A 19,965-nucleotide genomic window follows, 5' to 3' on the forward strand; every position below is an offset into this window, starting at 1 on the left:
GTGGCAGAGGTTCCATGAGTAGAATCTGTGTTTTTACTGTGAAGAATTGGTCATTGAGTCCTTTAAGAAAACAAGTGACATACTCAGAATCTCTATATCCCTTGGTGATGTTATAGGAATTGCAGGTACAATTAATATTGCAAATGCAGTTAGGTAGAGGCCTCAATGATTCCAAATCTTCCCATATGGTCTTCAAGTCAGTGAAATAAGATGAAACATCCCTCTCACCTTGCTTTATGGAATGTATCTCCTGTAAGAGATCTGAAAATCTAAAATAATCTCCCTTGGAAAACATTTCTTTAAGGTCTTCCCATAGTTCTTGTGCCGAGTCAATATAGACTAGACTTTGTCCTATTTGTTGAGACACTGATATGTTAATCCAAGATATCACCATGGTGTTACATCTTTCCCAGGCTTCATATGTAGGATCTGAAAGGATAGGCATCATAATCATACCATTTACAAACTTGAACTTATTTTTGGAAATGAAAGCTCTTCTCATGGCCTTGCTCCAAGAGTTGTAGTTTTTGCCATCAAGAGGTGGAGAGACAAGGGCTATTCCCGGATTTTCTCCGGGATGAAGGTAGTAAGGGTTTAATGGGTTCTGTGAGATGTCTAGCTCACGATTGTTCTGGTTTGGATCGGTTTGTAGAGCCATTGATTCAGTGATTCAGAGAGGTGGAATACAAATGGGGAAAGAAAGGATAGACAGAGGTAATGCGCAGCAGAGCTCTCAATTTGAGAGCTCTGATACCATATTGGAATGGTAGAAAACAGAAACCAAGAAATAAGAAGAAGAAGAAGAAGGAAAAGTTGTGTGATCTTTATTGAATCATATGGAAAAGATACAAAATGTCAATGTTTATTCTCATCCAAAAGATGAATAGAAACCGCAACTTATAGAGAGCAAAAAACAGGGAACACCAAAAATAGAAACTAACTAAAACAAAATAACTAACTATACAATCCATAAACAAAAATAACAAACTAACTAGAAGACTAAACAGAATGGGCTTGGGCTTTAATATTGAATATGCTGCAATAACACCTGTGACAAACATGTAGTTTTGTATGTTAACATAAATGAGTTGTGTTATGTTTAGCAATTGACATTTGTTTAGAACTTCTAATTTGACGATGGGTTATTTTAAAAACGTTGTATTTGAAGTTTACTTATACATTTAGTTCTAAGTATATTTTCATTAAAGGTTTAAACTCGAAGTTGATGGTAATGCATTAGCACAACATCCTAACACCAAATATATGCATATGAAGAGGATGTCTATCATTTTGTTATAGTGATTTCCATTCCATTGGAGTTGACAATAAATAATGTTTATATTCATGGAGGTTAATTGAGATTGTAAGAATTTAGTTCATATTTTTTATAAGAGCATCAATTCAAGTTTCATTGTTGATGTAAGAATCTCTCATAATGTACAAGTATGTTTTTACTTAATTCTAGCCCTAAAACCTAACTTGTGTAATAAAAAAACATTGTTTGAACCTTGTACAATAAAATAGGGACATGATATATATTCTAGTGTTGCGAGAATCATACCATAGACCGGATTTGAAAGCGGATCTGATTTACAGTCTTGATCGAATGAGGGTTAGACCACTTTGAATCGAGAAAATTTTGGTTTGATTATGTTAAACCCGATTGAACTGGAATAACCCGGGAAGTAAACCAGACGGTTTACTTAAAATTAAAAAAACAGAATACTACTCTAATATTTTGTTTTACCCCGTCCAAAAATATTAAGAGATGTTATTTTAATATAATTATACATAATTATTAATTATATAAAATTGTTTTTATATAATTATATATTTATTAATAAAAACTATTAATTATATATGAAATTATCTGGTAACAATTTAACCGAAGTTACTTAATATGTGACCTCTTTCATTTTAATGTGTTGTTTTAGTTTCATTGGTATATTCACAAGTGTCAACTCAAGTGATTGAAACACAAGACATAACTTTTGACTAATAAATTTTCAAAATTTGCCATAACCCTTTCATTTTATCTTCTCAACCCCTTCCAAGGCCCAAGTCTCCCATGAAAAACAAATAGGGCCATGATGTCCTTATTTGGGTATTTATTATTAAATTATTTATGAAATGTGTCCTTTATATCACCTATTTATACGAATTTTTTTCAAAAGCTTTTATGTGTAGATATAATATGAATGCTTGGAATAAGAATAAAGTTATGTTTTTGTCAAAAAATTTATCATTTATTTTTAAATTTCTTATATTACTCCAATCACTATTTATATATTTTAAGGGGTCTTTTTGGAGCATGAAACTGAAATTATAATCTACAACTATAACTCTTATTTTAATTTCATTATAACTTAAATTAGTTCTAAATGGTATATGTTGAGTTATAAAAAATACAAAGAACTATATTTCTAAATTTAACTCTGTACAATAATACAATAACAATGATTGTTGTAGTTGTGTTCTACTTGTGTTATTCCTCATGTGCCTCAAAGAACTCTCTTAATATACATTTCGGAATTGAAATTCATGGTGTGGAGGTGCAAAATTGAGAATAGTTTAAGTTTATTCCATTTTAGTTCCATATAATAACACTTCAAATTATAAATCTTAGAAGGTAATTTAAAAATGAAAGTTGAAGGTTCAAAAACCAAATCCTAATTCTATACAATAAGTTTATGCTTAATATGTGAACCAGTTTGGTAATGAATATTACTGGTTTTCCGACTTTTATGTTGCAGCTTTGATATATATATATTGATAATATACTATTAATATATTAATAACATTATGTTACTATATGAAAATATTAAATTAATAGTTAATGATATTATATTGATATATAATTACACATTAAATACTAATATTAAATTATTAACGTGGATAATTATTATATTATAATATATATTAACCTGAAACATAATATATTTAAATTCATCATTCATAAATTATAATTTAATATTATATTAATACGCATACTATACATTGATATTTATAATAATATAAATTAATTATTTAGTTAATAATAAGTTGAGGGTTTATATATACTTATAGTAATATATTTAAAGTGATATAATAGCTATATATTCAAGCATAGCATTAGTATTGATATTAAAATTCACATATTATATATATTATCAGTTACATTTTTTATTATCTATTGACTAAATACAATTTATGGATTAGAAGTTAAAAAGTGTGTTTTCAGAATTCGTTTTGACTCAACACAATTTTTTATTTAAAGTTAAAAAATACTAATCGTGCATTTGAGAAGTCTTGTCCGTCCACTCCTTATAGATTAAGTTAAAAAATGTTAATAGTGTTGCAAATTTATAGATAGTAAAGTACATCTTTACATGAAGAGATATACTATTTTCGCTAATAAAAGTATGAAATTTGTATCGTTTTATAAATATTTTTAAAAAATAATTAAATATGATATATGTTATAATTTTAATGACCATAAAATATAATTTATCTCTTTATATCAAAAGATATTTTATTCGCATATATTGACAGTGTAAAAGTTTTAGATATTATATGTTCATTATTTACTATTTATTTTTAATCATGATTAACTATCCAAAAATATAATACAAATGTATACAAATAAATAAAGATGATTACATTATCTATAAATCTTTACTTTAACTCATAAATATTTCACTTTTATAACAAACCATAATTTTAATATAAATAAAGATGATTACATTATCTATAAATCTTTACTTTAACGCATAAATAATTCACTTTTATAACAAACCATAATTTTAATATAGGATCGCGTGTTGTTTAAAAAAAAACAGGATTGTTTGTTGAACTTTTGCAACTGAATAATAGTTTATAATGTCATCTATACACATATCGCCTAATTTGATTAGAAAGTTTCCCTATCATTATTATTAATATTGTTGCTATTATTACACATCCTGTCTAATATTCTTTTTATTATTATTAGTTTCTTACTCATAACATAAATGAATTCAATTTCTAAAGGATGAAATAATCATATCCAAATAATAATATCTATAAATAGAATATCAAATTCTGATACATAAATAACTGAAATGTTGTATCTAGAATTATTTAAGGAGAAAAAAATTAGTCTCTTTATCTTATGTTGTTTTTTGTAGTACCAATAATATTTTCTCATCTTTTGGGTAAATACTAATCTTTTTTGACATACGTAGTTGTCTCTCTCAACAATTGTGTTTCACAAAAATTGAGTCATTGATACTTTAGTCATGTTTGAGATCTAATAGGACTTTACACTACTATATCAATATATTGTTGTATCTTATGTTGCTTTTAAAATATAAAAATGTAAGTAAGAAATAAAGATAAATTCATTTATTATGGAAGATTTCATGAGGAAATAAAATATTCATAATTCTTAAAAGATTAGATAATTTATAATTCTCAAAAGATAAGATATTTAGATTTGGAGGTGATAAAATTATTCGCAACACATAATTCATACAAATTAAGAAAAGATAAATTCATAATTGTAGTTAATATATTTAAATGAATATAATTAAATCAGTAAATTTAAATTCATCTATTATATCTAATGGATATTCATAGATATATTTATTTGGATGATATCCAGTTCATCCAAAAAAAGAAGATGCATTCACAAATGCCTATTGCTTTTCAAAAGCTTTGACAAACAATAATTTTTAAAACTAATTTTTTTTGAATGCTTTATTGAAATTGTGATTTTTAAAAGGATGATTTTTGTTAAAGTGCTTTAGTTCTAATTAAAAAATTAAATAAATTGGATATATATATCTATCCAATTAATTAAATTGGATTCAACCACATATTGAAATCCATCTATTAAATTTGGATTTGAACTGAATAATTTAAAATAGTTTTTTAATGAATTTAATATGAATTTATGGATGATTTTTTATTTATTTATTAGAATTTAAATCTAAATTCATCTAATTCAACTATTTGACACTCTTAATTAGATTTCTCATAAAACTTACTTTTAATAAAACACTTAACATGTATCTTTACACATATATTAGAAAATATATATAAATATCTAACTTTAGTATGTATTGATTTTTATTGGGAAATGATTCCTTTAAATTAAAATAGTACTAGAGGTAAGAGTAACTTTATGTAAAACCCAATTGAAAAACACAAAAAAATTGATTTAATAGTTAGAAAGTAAGTTAGATATTGTTTAGCTCCTTGTTATAGATATGATTTAAATATTTGTTGAGTTACTCTTATTATGAATTGGTTCGATTTTGAGATAAATTATCAATGATATATCATAGTTAGAGTCCAATTTATTGCTGGTTATCATAGACCAAAACATACCTTTTAATCATGAGTCAAAGTTAAATTTTGGTCCAATAAGCTTATGTAAAGATGGCGTGTTGGAAAATAAATCTTACTTTATTGGATACATATATGCTATTTCATAATTTTAAAATATTTGTCTGACTATTCATAACTTATGACACATAAAATGACACTCATTATCGGAAAGAAGATATTCTCCCCACTTTCACTTTGGTTTTATTTATCCTCGAGATAATTTAAATACTTGACCTACTCATATATCTTTGCTTATTACAAGGGTTCTCGCACCCCACCAGCACTATAACATCAAAAGCATTTGAAAACAAAATCTCACAACCAAACTCCAAAACTGTACTCCAATGGCTTCTGTAGATGCTAATCAACCATTATTACCCAACCATGATGAGCATTGTGAACTTGAAAATATACTCTCCGATACCACCTTACCTTTTCTCACTCGTCATGGAAAAGCTTTATGGATCGAATTGAAGCTTCTCTTCTTCTTAGCTGCTCCTGCTATTGTTGTTTATCTCATCAACTATCTCATGTCTATGTCCACCCAAATCTTCTCCGGCCACCTTGGTAATCTTGAACTTGCCGCGGCTTCACTTGGAAACTCCGGCATCCAAATCTTTGCCTATGGCATCATGGTAAACCCTATCCTCTATGTAAAATATATATATATATATATATATATATACACGACACATGGTTGTCATGGAAACATATCCTATGCCCCACAATTTGTGTCATTTCATATGTCATCAATTATGATGGGTAAGAAAAATGTTTAATAATAAAAAATTTAAAATACTCTATATATTAGATAACTTATAGTCACAATTGCTGAATATGAAGTGACATAACTTGTGATACTTATTATCATTGTTTCTATGATTAGTTTTTCAATACTTTTTGTATGAATGTTGCTTGATCACCTTATTATAGTATTACTTGATTTTTTTTCATTCTACATTTATATCATGATTATGTCACCATTATATCACTAATTACAATCCCACTTTATTTTTTAGATAATTATATTCTAGATTAAATATATTCATTTTAGTTCCTCATATTTTTCGATCTTACCATTTTAGTCCTTAAAAAAAAGACCTAAAATGGTTCCTAAAATTTCAAACACAGATCAAATTAATAATTTTTAGCATATTTTATAACAATGAATAATGACTAATTTGACCCCAAAATGATATGAAAGACTAAAATGAGTATTTATTCTTGTATTCTAATTCAATTACTTATATCCCATTATAAGTTTTCTATACTTTTTTTATATTAAAATATAGGTTTGATCATAATGGGTAATTTTGATGAACAGTTAGGAATGGGAAGTGCAGTTGAGACATTATGTGGACAAGCATTTGGTGCTAACAAGTTAGGAATGTTAGGCATATACTTGCAAAGATCAACAGTACTTCTATCATTAGCTGGTGTTGTTGTAACAGTGATATATGTCTTTAGTGAACCAATTTTACTCTTTCTAGGACAAGCTCCAAATATTGCATCAGCTGCTGCATTATTTGTCTATGGCTTAATCCCTCAAATCTTTGCATATGCTATGAATTTCCCAATTCAAAAGTTTCTTCAATCACAAAGTATAGTGGCACCAAGTGCATACATTGCAGCAGCTACATTATTGGTGCACCTTTTGTTTAATTGGTTGGCTGTGTACAAGGTTGGGCTTGGTTTATTGGGTGCATCATTGGTGCTAAGTCTTTCATGGTGGATCATTGTGATTGCACAATTTGTGTACATTGTTAAGAGTGAAAGGTGTAAAAATACATGGCAAGGTTTCTCATGGGAAGCATTTACTGGTTTAACTGAATTTTTCAAGTTGTCAGTAGCATCTGCAGTTATGCTTTGCTTAGAGACTTGGTACTTTCAGATTTTGGTTTTACTTGCAGGGTTGCTTCCTCATCCTGAGTTGGCTCTTGATTCTCTTTCTATTTGGTAAGTCAACACTTTCTTATTCTTTTTTAGCATATTGATCTCAATTAATTGGTAATTGTGTTTCAATGTTTTATCTCCTATACCAACAAGACATTAATCTAGTAGTATAAAATCTTATTAGATCTCCTAAATTGAGGGTTCGATTCTTGAGATCAACACTTTTTGGGAGGGGAACCATAAACCCCTAAAGAAATTAGTTTCTTACCAAAAGAAGGTAATGATATTTTGGTAGTACAAAAAAATTGTTTTATATCATATGTGTAGTAAATTGGTTTTTTTTATGTGGAGTCTTGGTCCACAATAAAGGTATGGTCCATAAATCATTTTATTTTAAATTAATTTGTTTAAATTAATGGTAAAGATACATTTAGGACCATCTATATATTGTGGTTTAATAACATATGTTCTTCTTTCTTCCTTTGCATAAATATTATTTCTCACATTTTTTTAATGTTAAAACGTCATATACTTTTGTATTAATATAAAAATTTCCCAATGTAAAAATAAATCTATGGAAATCTAATTAGTGTAGTGAAAAGGAACAAGGGAAATCTTTATGTTTGGATTAAGAGGTATTGAAATTTTTTAAATGAGTGATGCAAAGTTTGAAACAACGAAATTACTCTATTTTTATCTATATCTATACTATATATAAAGTCAAAACATGGTGTAACCACCACCATGACATAATTTATATATTCCTATTTTGCCCTTCAAAAATTTAATTTAAAAAAACCATATAATCCTATATAACCACCTTAAATATATTAATTATAAGTTGCATATCTATACTACTTATAAAGGAAAAACCTAACCTAACTTTCATGAAGTTATTTTGGAGATAAGTTACAAATGTATATGCATCTTTTCTTTAAGATTGAACAATTACCTCAAACGAATATATATTCAACTGCAAATTACAATATATAATACAACTTAATATATAGAATACACATTACAAACAATAGGAAAGCGCGTTGACAGGCACGGTATATGTATAGATTAAGACAAAACTTTATGGGGCAATAAAAATAGTGAGAGGAAGCAAAATATGGGTCAAAGTAGCAATGACAAATTTTATTTACATATGAGTATATGTAAAAATATTTATATTGGACATATACCATAATAACTCTTAGATGAAAATGAGTATTATGAAACTCAACCTCACGTATTTATAAATTTATTTATTAATTAAATTTTTTATATATATTATAATTTGTTAAAATATATTACCAACTTTATTATTATTATTTCATGATAAATTTTAGTAACATGTCTATAATGATAAAATTATTAATTTATATCTTCTTATTCATGTAATAATTATTTTATATATTAATCATTACAAAATATATAATCATATAATTAAAATAAAATCTATTAGATGCCCATAGATATCCATTGTTGAGTATATATGAGTAAGCATTCCCTCATTCCCTCTTCCAGTTTCCATCCCTACTTCAAAGCTAACGTGAGCAACTTTGTCTTTATCATTTTTTGTTATGATGGAAACAAAAGAAAACAAGAAAGAAAAACTAAATTTGTCTTTATCATTTGTCCATATTTAATGTTAGGAATTTATTATTATTTAATTATTTGGTCACCTAATGGTAGTTATAGAGTGAAGTAGCCCAAGTGGGGTGTATATGCTTTTCCCTATTATCTTCATGTCCCTCCACGTGTAAAAGAAAAGGAATAGCTTCACTCAAGGTAAAACAATTGGCCTATATATATATATATATTAGGTTTAATCTCATAAACTGTGTGATCTAGTAATGTTATGTATAATTAATCATTTTTATATATAATAATATAAATTTTATAGAATTAATAATTATATTGAGTAATATCTCTTCATCTTTTTTGGACCAAAGTAAATTAAAACATCAAAGTAGTATTCAATTTTTACATTTTTATGCTTTATTATCTAAAAAACTAAATAAATAAATTGAAAACTCAATTAACAATTTGTTATAGCATAAGCTAATAAACAATAACATGATCACATCGATAACAAACATAATTATAAATAAATTAAAAATATTATATTTTTTCCTTCAAAATAATGTCCTTTTGGTGTTTTAGATAATTGCACCAATTGAGTCAAGTCACTTCAACAATTTAATTCACTGATTTTATACTTAAATTAATGGTGTCAAACCAATTTTAGTACATGATCAATCATATGAGTACTTCAGACTGATCAGGTACTCAATTTTTGTTTGGACCAACTAGTATTTTGTCAAGTTTAACAACTTATGATCCAACCTATTTTGTAATTGAGGTGGTAGTAACATGCAGGCATATAATATTATATTGGTTAACTGTCTTATTTTTTTAATTCCATAATTTATTATGAAAGATTAATATCAATGTAAATAAAATTTATACAAACACCTCTAATTTTAGAGATAATACAAATATAACTTTTTAATAGAAATAAAATAAAGGAAAAAAATAAACTATCTAAATATTAATTCCCTATATAGATATCTAATATAACATTATTGATAAATGACTTATTTCAAATTTTTTATTTCCAATGATTGTATTATAAATAGGTTTGGTCTTCTAAGTTATAGATTTGTATCTTTCTAATTCTCTCTTTAATCTTGTTTCATTTAATATATTTTGGGATGTAGTTTCACCTTTTGCTTAATTTTTTTTTTCTCCCACTCAAACGCTGCCTTTTGTTAATTTCTTAACCAATAAATTTAAAGCACCATTAATTATTAATTAGACTTGTTAAGCTTATTCATTATTATTGGTTATACATTGCAGTACCACAGTTTCTGGATGGGTGTTCATGATATCAGTTGGATTTAACGCAGCTGCAAGGTTATATTACTTATCTTGTTTATTATAAGAATTCATGTTTCTTAGAAACTGTAACAAATGTTTTGATTATCATTAAATTTATTGTTTTTTTATCTCTATAATTGTTTCCCATAATTATATTAATTATTAAAAGATAAAGATGAAAAATAAGAATAAAATAATTATAGAAATTGAATAGATAACAAGTTTTGATGCATGCATGCAGTGTGAGAGTGAGCAATGAACTAGGAGCAGGGAATCCAAAATCAGTGTCATTTTCTGTGATGGTGGTCACAGTCATTTCTTTCATTATATCAATCATTGTAGGACTTGTGGTGCTTGCATTAAGAGATGTTATTAGTTATCTCTTCACAGATGGTGAAGAAGTTGCTGCAGCAGTCTCAGATCTTTGTCCATTGCTAGCACTTGCTATTGTCCTCAATGGCATTCAACCCGTTTTATCAGGTATTGAATTAGCACCCCTTATACTGTTTTTAATACATTTTATTTATCGAAAAAAAAGTAACTATATTTCTTATTTTTGTTCTTTTATAAAGTCTTAAACCTAACTACATGTATTCTTTATATAAGTAGCTAGGTTATGAATAACTAATTAAAGTTTTATCTCCGATCATTTTTTTTTGCTTATATGTAACATGTTTGTTTATCTTTATTATAGATAACAAAATAGGTAATGCCCGTGTGGTGCTCCTGCATTTTTTTGCGAACAAGGCATATAATTTTTGGTCATTAGTTTGTTTCGTCTGCCATGCTTAGAGACATTTCCATTAGGCCATGCAGGCAGCACGCAGACATAATTTAAGTAAAAAATAAGAAATTTTCAAATAAATTATAACATAATGTGATTTTTAATCCTTAGAAAAATTATAATCTTATGTAATTTGTTCAACTACATATAAATTAAAATACAAAGTTTTTGTTATCTTTTTATCTTAATCTACTTTAATATAATGTCCATGTGCCACCCGCAAGCCTGTTAGCCCGTTTTAAAATGGACAAAACATTAAATTTTGTCCGTTAAAATAATGCTGGCATACTGCATCTGCTTAAATTTTTGTAGGCATTTGCGGGCACGAGCAAAACGGGTTGAGCCGACCGTTTTGCCATCTATAACATTATTTATAATTATATTACACTTGAAATTAATGGATGTAATAATGCAACATGTGAATGAAGGGGTTGCTGTGGGATGTGGTTGGCAATCTTTCGTGGCTTATGTAAATGTGGGTTGTTATTATGGAGTTGGCATTCCATTTGGTGCGATTCTTGGCTTTTATTTCAAGTTTGGTGCTAAGGTAAGTTAAATATAGTTATTTTAAGTTTTAACTTAGATTCATGCTTTGCATAGTTGTATCTTTCATATATAGTTTTAGGCTTTTAGCTACATATAAAAACGAACTTCACTTGTGATGTCAAAATAAATCAAATCTTTGAGTTATTTTAATGATTTCAGTTTCACTACTTTAGTGAGAACTTTATCTAACCATCATTTTTTATGTTCGTGAGATATTGTATGAAAGAAAAATAAATATAATTTTAATCACGTAATGTGTTTTTGTTATTGCATTAGTTTGATAAATTAAAGCAATATAAATATTAAAACGTATATATGTTAATTATTTCGTATGTTTTTATATTTTAACTATTGGACTTAATGAAAATCTATGTTTTTTCTAAAAAAATACATCACATTTTTACTGAAACTGCCGTATATATATTTTGGTAGGGAATATGGTTGGGGATGCTAGGTGGCACTTCTATGCAAACATTGATTCTAATTTGGGTCACATTTCGAGCAGATTGGAATAAGGAGGTAAAAAAAAACATCTCCTTAATAATTTTCTTTTCCATGATACTATGCTAGTTGGAAAATGGAGTTAATTAAAGTTATTGCCTTATGAATTTTTTATTTATTATTGTAGGTAGAAAATGCAGCTAAGAGGTTGAAGAAATGGGAGAACAACAAGGAGAAACTGTTTTTAAACTAAAGAATTGTATCACTTAATTCATTTGAGTGGACACAAAGATCTTATATATATCTTGATTGTTATGCATGGATGTATTACAAAAACAATTGTTGAAAGTATTAGTGGATACTTTCGTTTGGGAACAAAATATAATGTGATGAATAGTTAGCATGATTATCATGTTCTATCAACTAGTGTTTTTTTATTAAACATATGTTAAATGTTTTATAATATAATGTATAAGATTTTATAAAGAAATAAGCAATATATAGAATTGGTTTTGATTTGTAAAATGTTTATAAAATTAACAACTCATATAATCTATACATTTTAAGAGTGTACTCTTATAATATAGAAAACTAGTAACCGTATATTGTAGGTGTTCATCAAAAGAAAAAAAGATACTAATCAATACTTAAATCTTTGGAGGATGTTGTAGAAAGTTTGTGGATCCACTCATATAGTTCGCAATTTTTTGTGAACAAAGTATACAAATTTTGTTCATTTACCATGCCCACAAATTTTAATTATAAGCGAAATTAGTTGGATTAGATGAGTTATTATTCTCTACCTTAACTTTTATCACTCATTTAAGAAACTTTAAATTTTGTGCGATTTATTAATCCACCAAATTTTGTGCACTTGGTTGCTTTTTTTCTATTCCGTAAAAGCAAAAATTGAGTATTTTTTACAAGATAAAGTTTTATTAAAAAAAGAAGAAAGGGAGGGTGAAGTATGCAACAACTGGGCATCTACTTTTATCTTATGAGAGATGGTTGGACTGGTCGTAATAGATGTAACCTCATTAATTTTCTCGTCTACTGTCCTAAAGGAACTGTGTTCCTAAAGTCTGTTGATGCTTCTCATGCTTCTAAAACTGCAGATTTGTTATTCAGACTTTTTACGGAAGTAGTTCTATATGTTGGCATTGAGAACATTGTTCATATTGTTATAGACAATATTGTTAACTATGTTGCTGCTGGTAGGTTATTGGAGAAAGAGTTCCCTAACCTGTTTTGGTCTCCATGTGCGGCTCATTGTATAAATTTGATGCTGCAAGACATTGGAAAGTTAGCAGAAGTAGTTGACACGGTATCACATGCTGCAAACATTACCAAATACTTATATAATCATTGTCATCCATTATTTCTAATGAGACAATACACTTATAGAAAAGAAATACTCCGTTCAGCTCCAACTCGCTTTGCTATTAATTTCATAGCATTACAAAGTATCTTGGCGCAAAAAGATGCACTTAGATCTCTGGTAACATCTAGAGAATGGACAAGCTCAGCTTACTCTAAAGATGCTAAGGCAAAAAAATGCGTGGAAGAAGTATTGGATTCAAACTTTTAGAAACAATGTGTTGATATTGTCAAACTTACCGAGCTGCTTGTTCGCGTGTTACGTGTTGTTGATAGTGAGGACAAGCCTGCGATGAGTTTTCTTTATCAAACAATCTTTAAAGCTATACATGAGATGGAGAGGAGGTTTCAAAGAAACAAGACTAAAGTGAAGCCTTCTTTGGATATTATGGATAGTCGTTGGGACTTGCAATTGAAAAGAAATCTTTATGCTGCAGGTTATTGGCTAAACCCACATTGTTTCTTCAATGTTGACGAATTTGAAAAACATAAGTTCACAACATCTGGCCTTTTGGATGTGATTGAGAAGTATGCTTATGCTGATCCTGATTTACTAGATAAGCTAACAAGTGAGATGAGAATATACAAAAATGCCGAGTTAGATTTTGGAAGGTCAGCTGCAATACGTGAACGAAGTAAAGTGATGCTAGGTATAATTAGTCTCTCATAGTTGATAATTTTATTTAATTTTTATTATTTCCTTTCATTATGGTGAAGTAAATTTAAATTACATGTAATGTAGATCAATTGTGGGAAACTTATGGATGTCGTGCACCAAATTTTCAAAAACTGGTCGTTCGAGTTCTAAGTCAAACATGCAGTGCTTCTGGATGTGAACGGAATTGGAGTGTGTTTGAACACATTCATACAAATAAAAGAAATAGGTTGGAGCATAAAAAACTGAATGATCTTGTCTTTATTCACTACAACTTGATGCTACAACAAAGGTATTAACCAAAATATATATATGAACTCAAATGTCTTTCTTTATATCTATCTATCTATATATGTATGTATATATGACTAAATCAATAAATGCATGAATCACTTGAGATATCAAAATTATGACCCAATTAATTTAGAAACATTTGAGGATCATTCTCATTTTATATTGGAGGAGTCACCACCATTCCTAACTTATAAAGAGATTGAGGCCTTACGAAATGACCTTGCAAATATTTCTATCCAACCCTTATCTGATGACATTGGTATGTTTTTTATTGCATTGTCAGTTTTGGTTCTAATAACTAATTTATTTTATTGTTAACTTGTATGAAAAATGATTTATGAAAAAATGATATTGTTGTAGATCAATTAAATTTAGAAGATGATGATGATGCACAACTTAACCCTATGAAGAATGTGAACCTAGTTGAAGATAACGTTAGTCAAGCTTTGGGCTTAAATGGTGAAGAAATGAAACATCAATATGAAACAACTTTGACTCATTGGTGTTAAAGTTTTAAATATATAATATGTTTTGTAGACTGAGTTATGAACTTACGTCATATGTTTCGAGTTTGTCAAGTAAGACAAGTACTTATGGATTACTATTTGTATTTGTAATTCAGACTTTAGATTTTTTAAAGTTGTTTGTTTATGAGAATTCTTACTTTGAGTATAAATATGGATTATAAATTTAAATATATATATATATATATATATATATAAGCATATATGTCCAGTTTAACCGGTTTAATCTCATGCAGTTTAATTACTGAACCATTGGTTGAAACACTAAACCACTAAACTAATACCCTCACCGGTTTGAAGACCAGTCCGGTTTTAATAACATTGCTTAATTCTATTATTTTAATGTATATTAATTTTAACTATACTTAAAATATTATTTACTTTTTGTAACACAGAATATAACACTTTAAAGTATCGCCGGTATTTCTACAATAAGAAAGTATTTATTCCCATCACTATCAACTTGCCATGTTTTCCTTCTGATAAACAAAAGTTAAAAGTCAAATTTCAGTATCACGCACCAAAATAAATTATAATATTAAAAAATTACTTTCTAGGTGTTCAATAGACATGACTACTTTTCAATATTTTCTATTTTGCATCACTCATTCTTGTGTAGAAATTATTTGGAATTTTTAGATTTTTTTACTCTATAGTTATACTTTATACCATTTAATATATTCACATATAAATTATTATAATTTCTGAGATTAATAATTTAGTGGCCTAGAGAACATGCAAGTAAATTTAATTTTCATTAACAATATATTTTTGACACACATACATATAAAACAAAACAAATAGTACAATATATATGCACAGCTAGTATAAAAATTTACACAATTAATATATTATTCATTTGTATTAATTTTTTTACAAGTCAATAATTATAAAACATTAATAATACGTGATACAATATTACAATATAGTGTATCTCTTTTTTTGAAAGAGAGACAGATTGAAGAGGAAAGTGAATACTTGATGCTTGAAACTTGAAACCAAGTAAATGATTCTTTGCTTTGTGCATAAAAAACCTCGCTTTCATTCTTTTCTCTAGTAACACGTGTTGTTTCATACTTTTAACTACTTCAATCACATGCATAAATATAACATTTAACAAGTGTTGCAACTTGCATGTTTTGTCTAGAGGTAATCTCAGATAATCTTCTCTCCCTAACTTGTTCTCGTGGTTTCTGCTTAAAGTTTTATACACCTCCGTCGTTATATCATTTATTATTGATTTGTATTAGTTTTAGTTGAGAGTCAATGGTAGTTAATAAATCAATGATAGATAATTTACTGACATAAAAAACACTTTAGTATACATATTAAATATATATTAGCCATGTGAATCTCTACTTCACAAACACACCAACATGCATTATATGGTTTTAATATTTGTTCCCTCTTTAGAAGTTATGAGCTTGTTATAGCTAACAATGACTTGTGATGCTACACTTTTAAACATTTAATAACATAAAAAAGTGTGATATTCTTATGTGGTTATGCTTTATAGTTAGGAGTCATGATTCATAAAAGATATTATTTTTTTCAACTGGGGAAGTGGGTATCTAGATTTTTTAAGCTACAAATTGCTGCTACAATGTTTTGTTCCTGTTGAATATGCTTTTCAGTTTTGTATATAAACAAGTTCTTAGATTTCTTTTTAGACCGTGCACGCTGATTCTTGGTTTCTATTAATCTTTGTTCTGCTCCTGAAATGGTTAGCACATGAATGATTCTATAGCTCTTCTGATTATGCTTTAAATCACAGGCTTTCAGAGCTTTTTCTCAGAAAATGGAGTTGCTTTGTTTCACAAGGCATTGTATCAAATTTATGTGCAAGTTGTTATTGTTCCTCTTGGTTTTGTGCTTGTGGATTCCAAGGGAAGTAGTAGGAAGAACAGGAACTACAACCATTTCAAATTCTACAGATTCTTATTCAAGACCAAGTGTTTTGAGAATTGGAGCATTGTTTACTTTTAATTCTGTTATTGGAAGATCGGCGAGACCGGCAATTATGGCTGCAATTGATGATGTTAATGCTAATACCACCATTCTCCCTGGCACTAAATTGGAAGTTATTTTACATGATACAAATTGCAGTGGCTTTCTTGGAACAGTGGAAGGTACTATTTCTTCTTACTCTATAATGCTCCATTCAATATTTCAATATGTATAATCAGGATCAACTTTGTAGTAACTTAATGAATTACTTTGTAAAAAAAACATGACTAGAATTATGGGTGGAAATTGCCAATCCTACCTAGTCGGCTTAAGGCTTGGTTGTTGTTGTTGCAGAATTTTGGGTCTGTGAATTATCGTTATACATTCTCTTTTGTCCCTTCTATGTTGAAGTGAACAAGATTCATTATTTTATTAATCATGTAGCTCTGCAACTGATGGAAAACGATGTAGTTGTCGCGATTGGTCCGCAATCTTCAGGAATAGCACACATAATCTCTCATGTAGTTAATGAACTCCATGTACCTCTTCTTTCATTTGGCGCAACGGACCCTTCTCTATCTTCTCTTCAGCACCCTTATTTCATCAGAACAACTCAGAATGACTATTTCCAAATGCATGCAATTGCTGACTTGGTTGAGTACTATAGATGGAGTGAGGTGATAGCTATCTTTGTAGATGATGATAATGGAAGGAATGGAGTTTCTGCATTGGGAGACGCTTTGGCGAAAAAACGCGCGAAGATTTCTTATAAGGCTGCTTTTACTCCTGGTGCAACCAAAAGTGATATTAGTGACTTGTTAAATGGAGTTAACTTAATGGAATCGCGCGTCTATGTTCTTCATGTTAATCCTGATTCTGGTTTGGAAATTTTCTCTGTTGCCAAGAAGCTAGGAATGATGACAAGTGGTTATGTATGGATTTCATCGGATTGGCTTCCTTCAGTGTTGGATTCATTAGAGAATGTTGACACCGACAGTGGTGTAATGAATCTCTTACAAGGGGTTATCACTTTTCGTCATCACACTCCAGATACTAATCTTAAAAAGAGTTTTATCTCTCGGTTGAAAAGCCTTAAAGACAAGGATACTAAAAACTTCAACTCTTATGCACTATATGCATATGATTCTGTTTGGTTAGCAGCACATGCTCTTGATGTTTTTCTCAATGAAGGTGGAAACACATCTTTCTCATCCGACCCTGTGTTGCATAACAGAAACGGAAGCATGTTACATTTATCATCGCTTCGTGTTTCCAATGGTGGCCAACAGTTTCTTCAGACAATTTTGAGAACAAACTTCACCGGTATCAGTGGTCAAATTCAGTTTGATATGGATAAGAATTTAATCCATCCAGCATACGATATTCTGAATATCGGCGGATTTGGATCACGTAGAATTGGTTATTGGTCTAATCATTCCGGTCTATCAGTCATAGCTCCTGAAGTATTATATCAGAAACCACCTAACACTTCAACAAGTAATCAACAATTGTACAGTGTTATATGGCCTGGAGAGACAACAAAAATACCAAGGGGATGGGTATTCCCTAACAACGGAAAGCCATTGCGGATAGCAGTGCCTAACCGAGTAAGCTACTTGGAGTTTGTTTCTAAGGACAAGAACCCTCCTGGTGTAAAAGGCTATTGCATTGATGTCTTTGAAGCAGCCATAAACTTGTTGCCTTATCCTGTCCCACGACAGTATATACTATTCGGAAACGGAGATACGAATCCTGACTATAACGACCTTGCGTATCAGGTTTCACAAAATGTAAGTTTCAAAGTCTAATTTTGTGATCCTATTGTACAACCAATCCGAATAAATTTCTAGACAACTTCACTTTTTATAAAGTGTAGTACACATACTCTGAGTTATAAAAATCAAAATTCGTGGAAAAAGTTGTCCTGAATAGTTGTTCATGTAACACTTTTGTATTGTTTATATCAGTCTTAATAATGTATGGCCTGGCAAGGAATTCCAGTATGAATAATGTGGATTCAGATTTCGGATACTTTGTTAATGTAGAACAATAGAATTTTTGGTTACAAGTAGTTATGTTATTTTGTTCCTTTCCTTCTTCAGAACTTTGATGCAGCTATTGGAGATGTTACAATAGTCACAAACAGGACAAGGATTTTGGATTTTACTCAACCATTCATGGAATCAGGGTTGGTTGTTGTTTATATATATATATATATATATATATATATATATAAGCATATATGTCCAGTTTAACCGGTTTAATCTCATGCAGTTTAATTACTGAACCATTGGTTGAAACACTAAACCACTAAACTAATACCCTCACCGGTTTGAAGACCAGTCCGGTTTTAATAACATTGCTTAATTCTATTATTTTAATGTATATTAATTTTAACTATACTTAAAATATTATTTACTTTTTGTAACACAGAATATAACACTTTAAAGTATCGCCGGTATTTCTACAATAAGAAAGTATTTATTCCCATCACTATCAACTTGCCATGTTTTCCTTCTGATAAACAAAAGTTAAAAGTCAAATTTCAGTATCACGCACCAAAATAAATTATAATATTAAAAAATTACTTTCTAGGTGTTCAATAGACATGACTACTTTTCAATATTTTCTATTTTGCATCACTCATTCTTGTGTAGAAATTATTTGGAATTTTTAGATTTTTTTACTCTATAGTTATACTTTATACCATTTAATATATTCACATATAAATTATTATAATTTCTGAGATTAATAATTTAGTGGCCTAGAGAACATGCAAGTAAATTTAATTTTCATTAACAATATATTTTTGACACACATACATATAAAACAAAACAAATAGTACAATATATATGCACAGCTAGTATAAAAATTTACACAATTAATATATTATTCATTTGTATTAATTTTTTTACAAGTCAATAATTATAAAACATTAATAATACGTGATACAATATTACAATATAGTGTATCTCTTTTTTTGAAAGAGAGACAGATTGAAGAGGAAAGTGAATACTTGATGCTTGAAACTTGAAACCAAGTAAATGATTCTTTGCTTTGTGCATAAAAAACCTCGCTTTCATTCTTTTCTCTAGTAACACGTGTTGTTTCATACTTTTAACTACTTCAATCACATGCATAAATATAACATTTAACAAGTGTTGCAACTTGCATGTTTTGTCTAGAGGTAATCTCAGATAATCTTCTCTCCCTAACTTGTTCTCGTGGTTTCTGCTTAAAGTTTTATACACCTCCGTCGTTATATCATTTATTATTGATTTGTATTA

The 19,965-nt window shown here is 28.6% G+C and overlaps 3 protein-coding genes across 3 annotated transcripts; all 3 read left to right on the plus strand.

Annotated features, from left to right (window-relative positions):
• Positions 5,615-12,252, plus strand: LOC109350976 (protein DETOXIFICATION 40-like). Its single transcript, XM_019592285.1, has 7 exons — positions 5,615-5,984; positions 6,674-7,305; positions 10,090-10,146; positions 10,352-10,590; positions 11,323-11,441; positions 11,873-11,959; positions 12,069-12,252. Exons 1-7 carry the CDS (start codon positions 5,694-5,696, stop codon positions 12,132-12,134), a joined length of 1,491 nt encoding a protein of 496 aa, XP_019447830.1. The 5' UTR covers positions 5,615-5,693; the 3' UTR covers positions 12,135-12,252.
• Positions 12,879-13,928, plus strand: LOC109350596. Its single transcript, XM_019591819.1, has 2 exons — positions 12,879-13,379; positions 13,470-13,928. Exons 1-2 carry the CDS (start codon positions 12,879-12,881, stop codon positions 13,926-13,928), a joined length of 960 nt encoding a protein of 319 aa, XP_019447364.1.
• LOC109350597 (glutamate receptor 3.4-like) lies at positions 16,231-18,879 on the plus strand (the record flags this gene model as incomplete). The annotated part of the gene is made up of 3 exons (XM_019591820.1): positions 16,231-16,860; positions 17,123-18,468; positions 18,781-18,879. Coding segments are annotated over exons 1-3 (1,776 nt in total), but the record flags the coding sequence as incomplete, so codon positions are not given.

The sequence above is a fragment of the Lupinus angustifolius genome, chromosome LG06, assembly GCF_001865875.1.
Source record: "Lupinus angustifolius cultivar Tanjil chromosome LG06, LupAngTanjil_v1.0, whole genome shotgun sequence".
Taxonomy (NCBI): domain Eukaryota; kingdom Viridiplantae; phylum Streptophyta; class Magnoliopsida; order Fabales; family Fabaceae; genus Lupinus; species Lupinus angustifolius.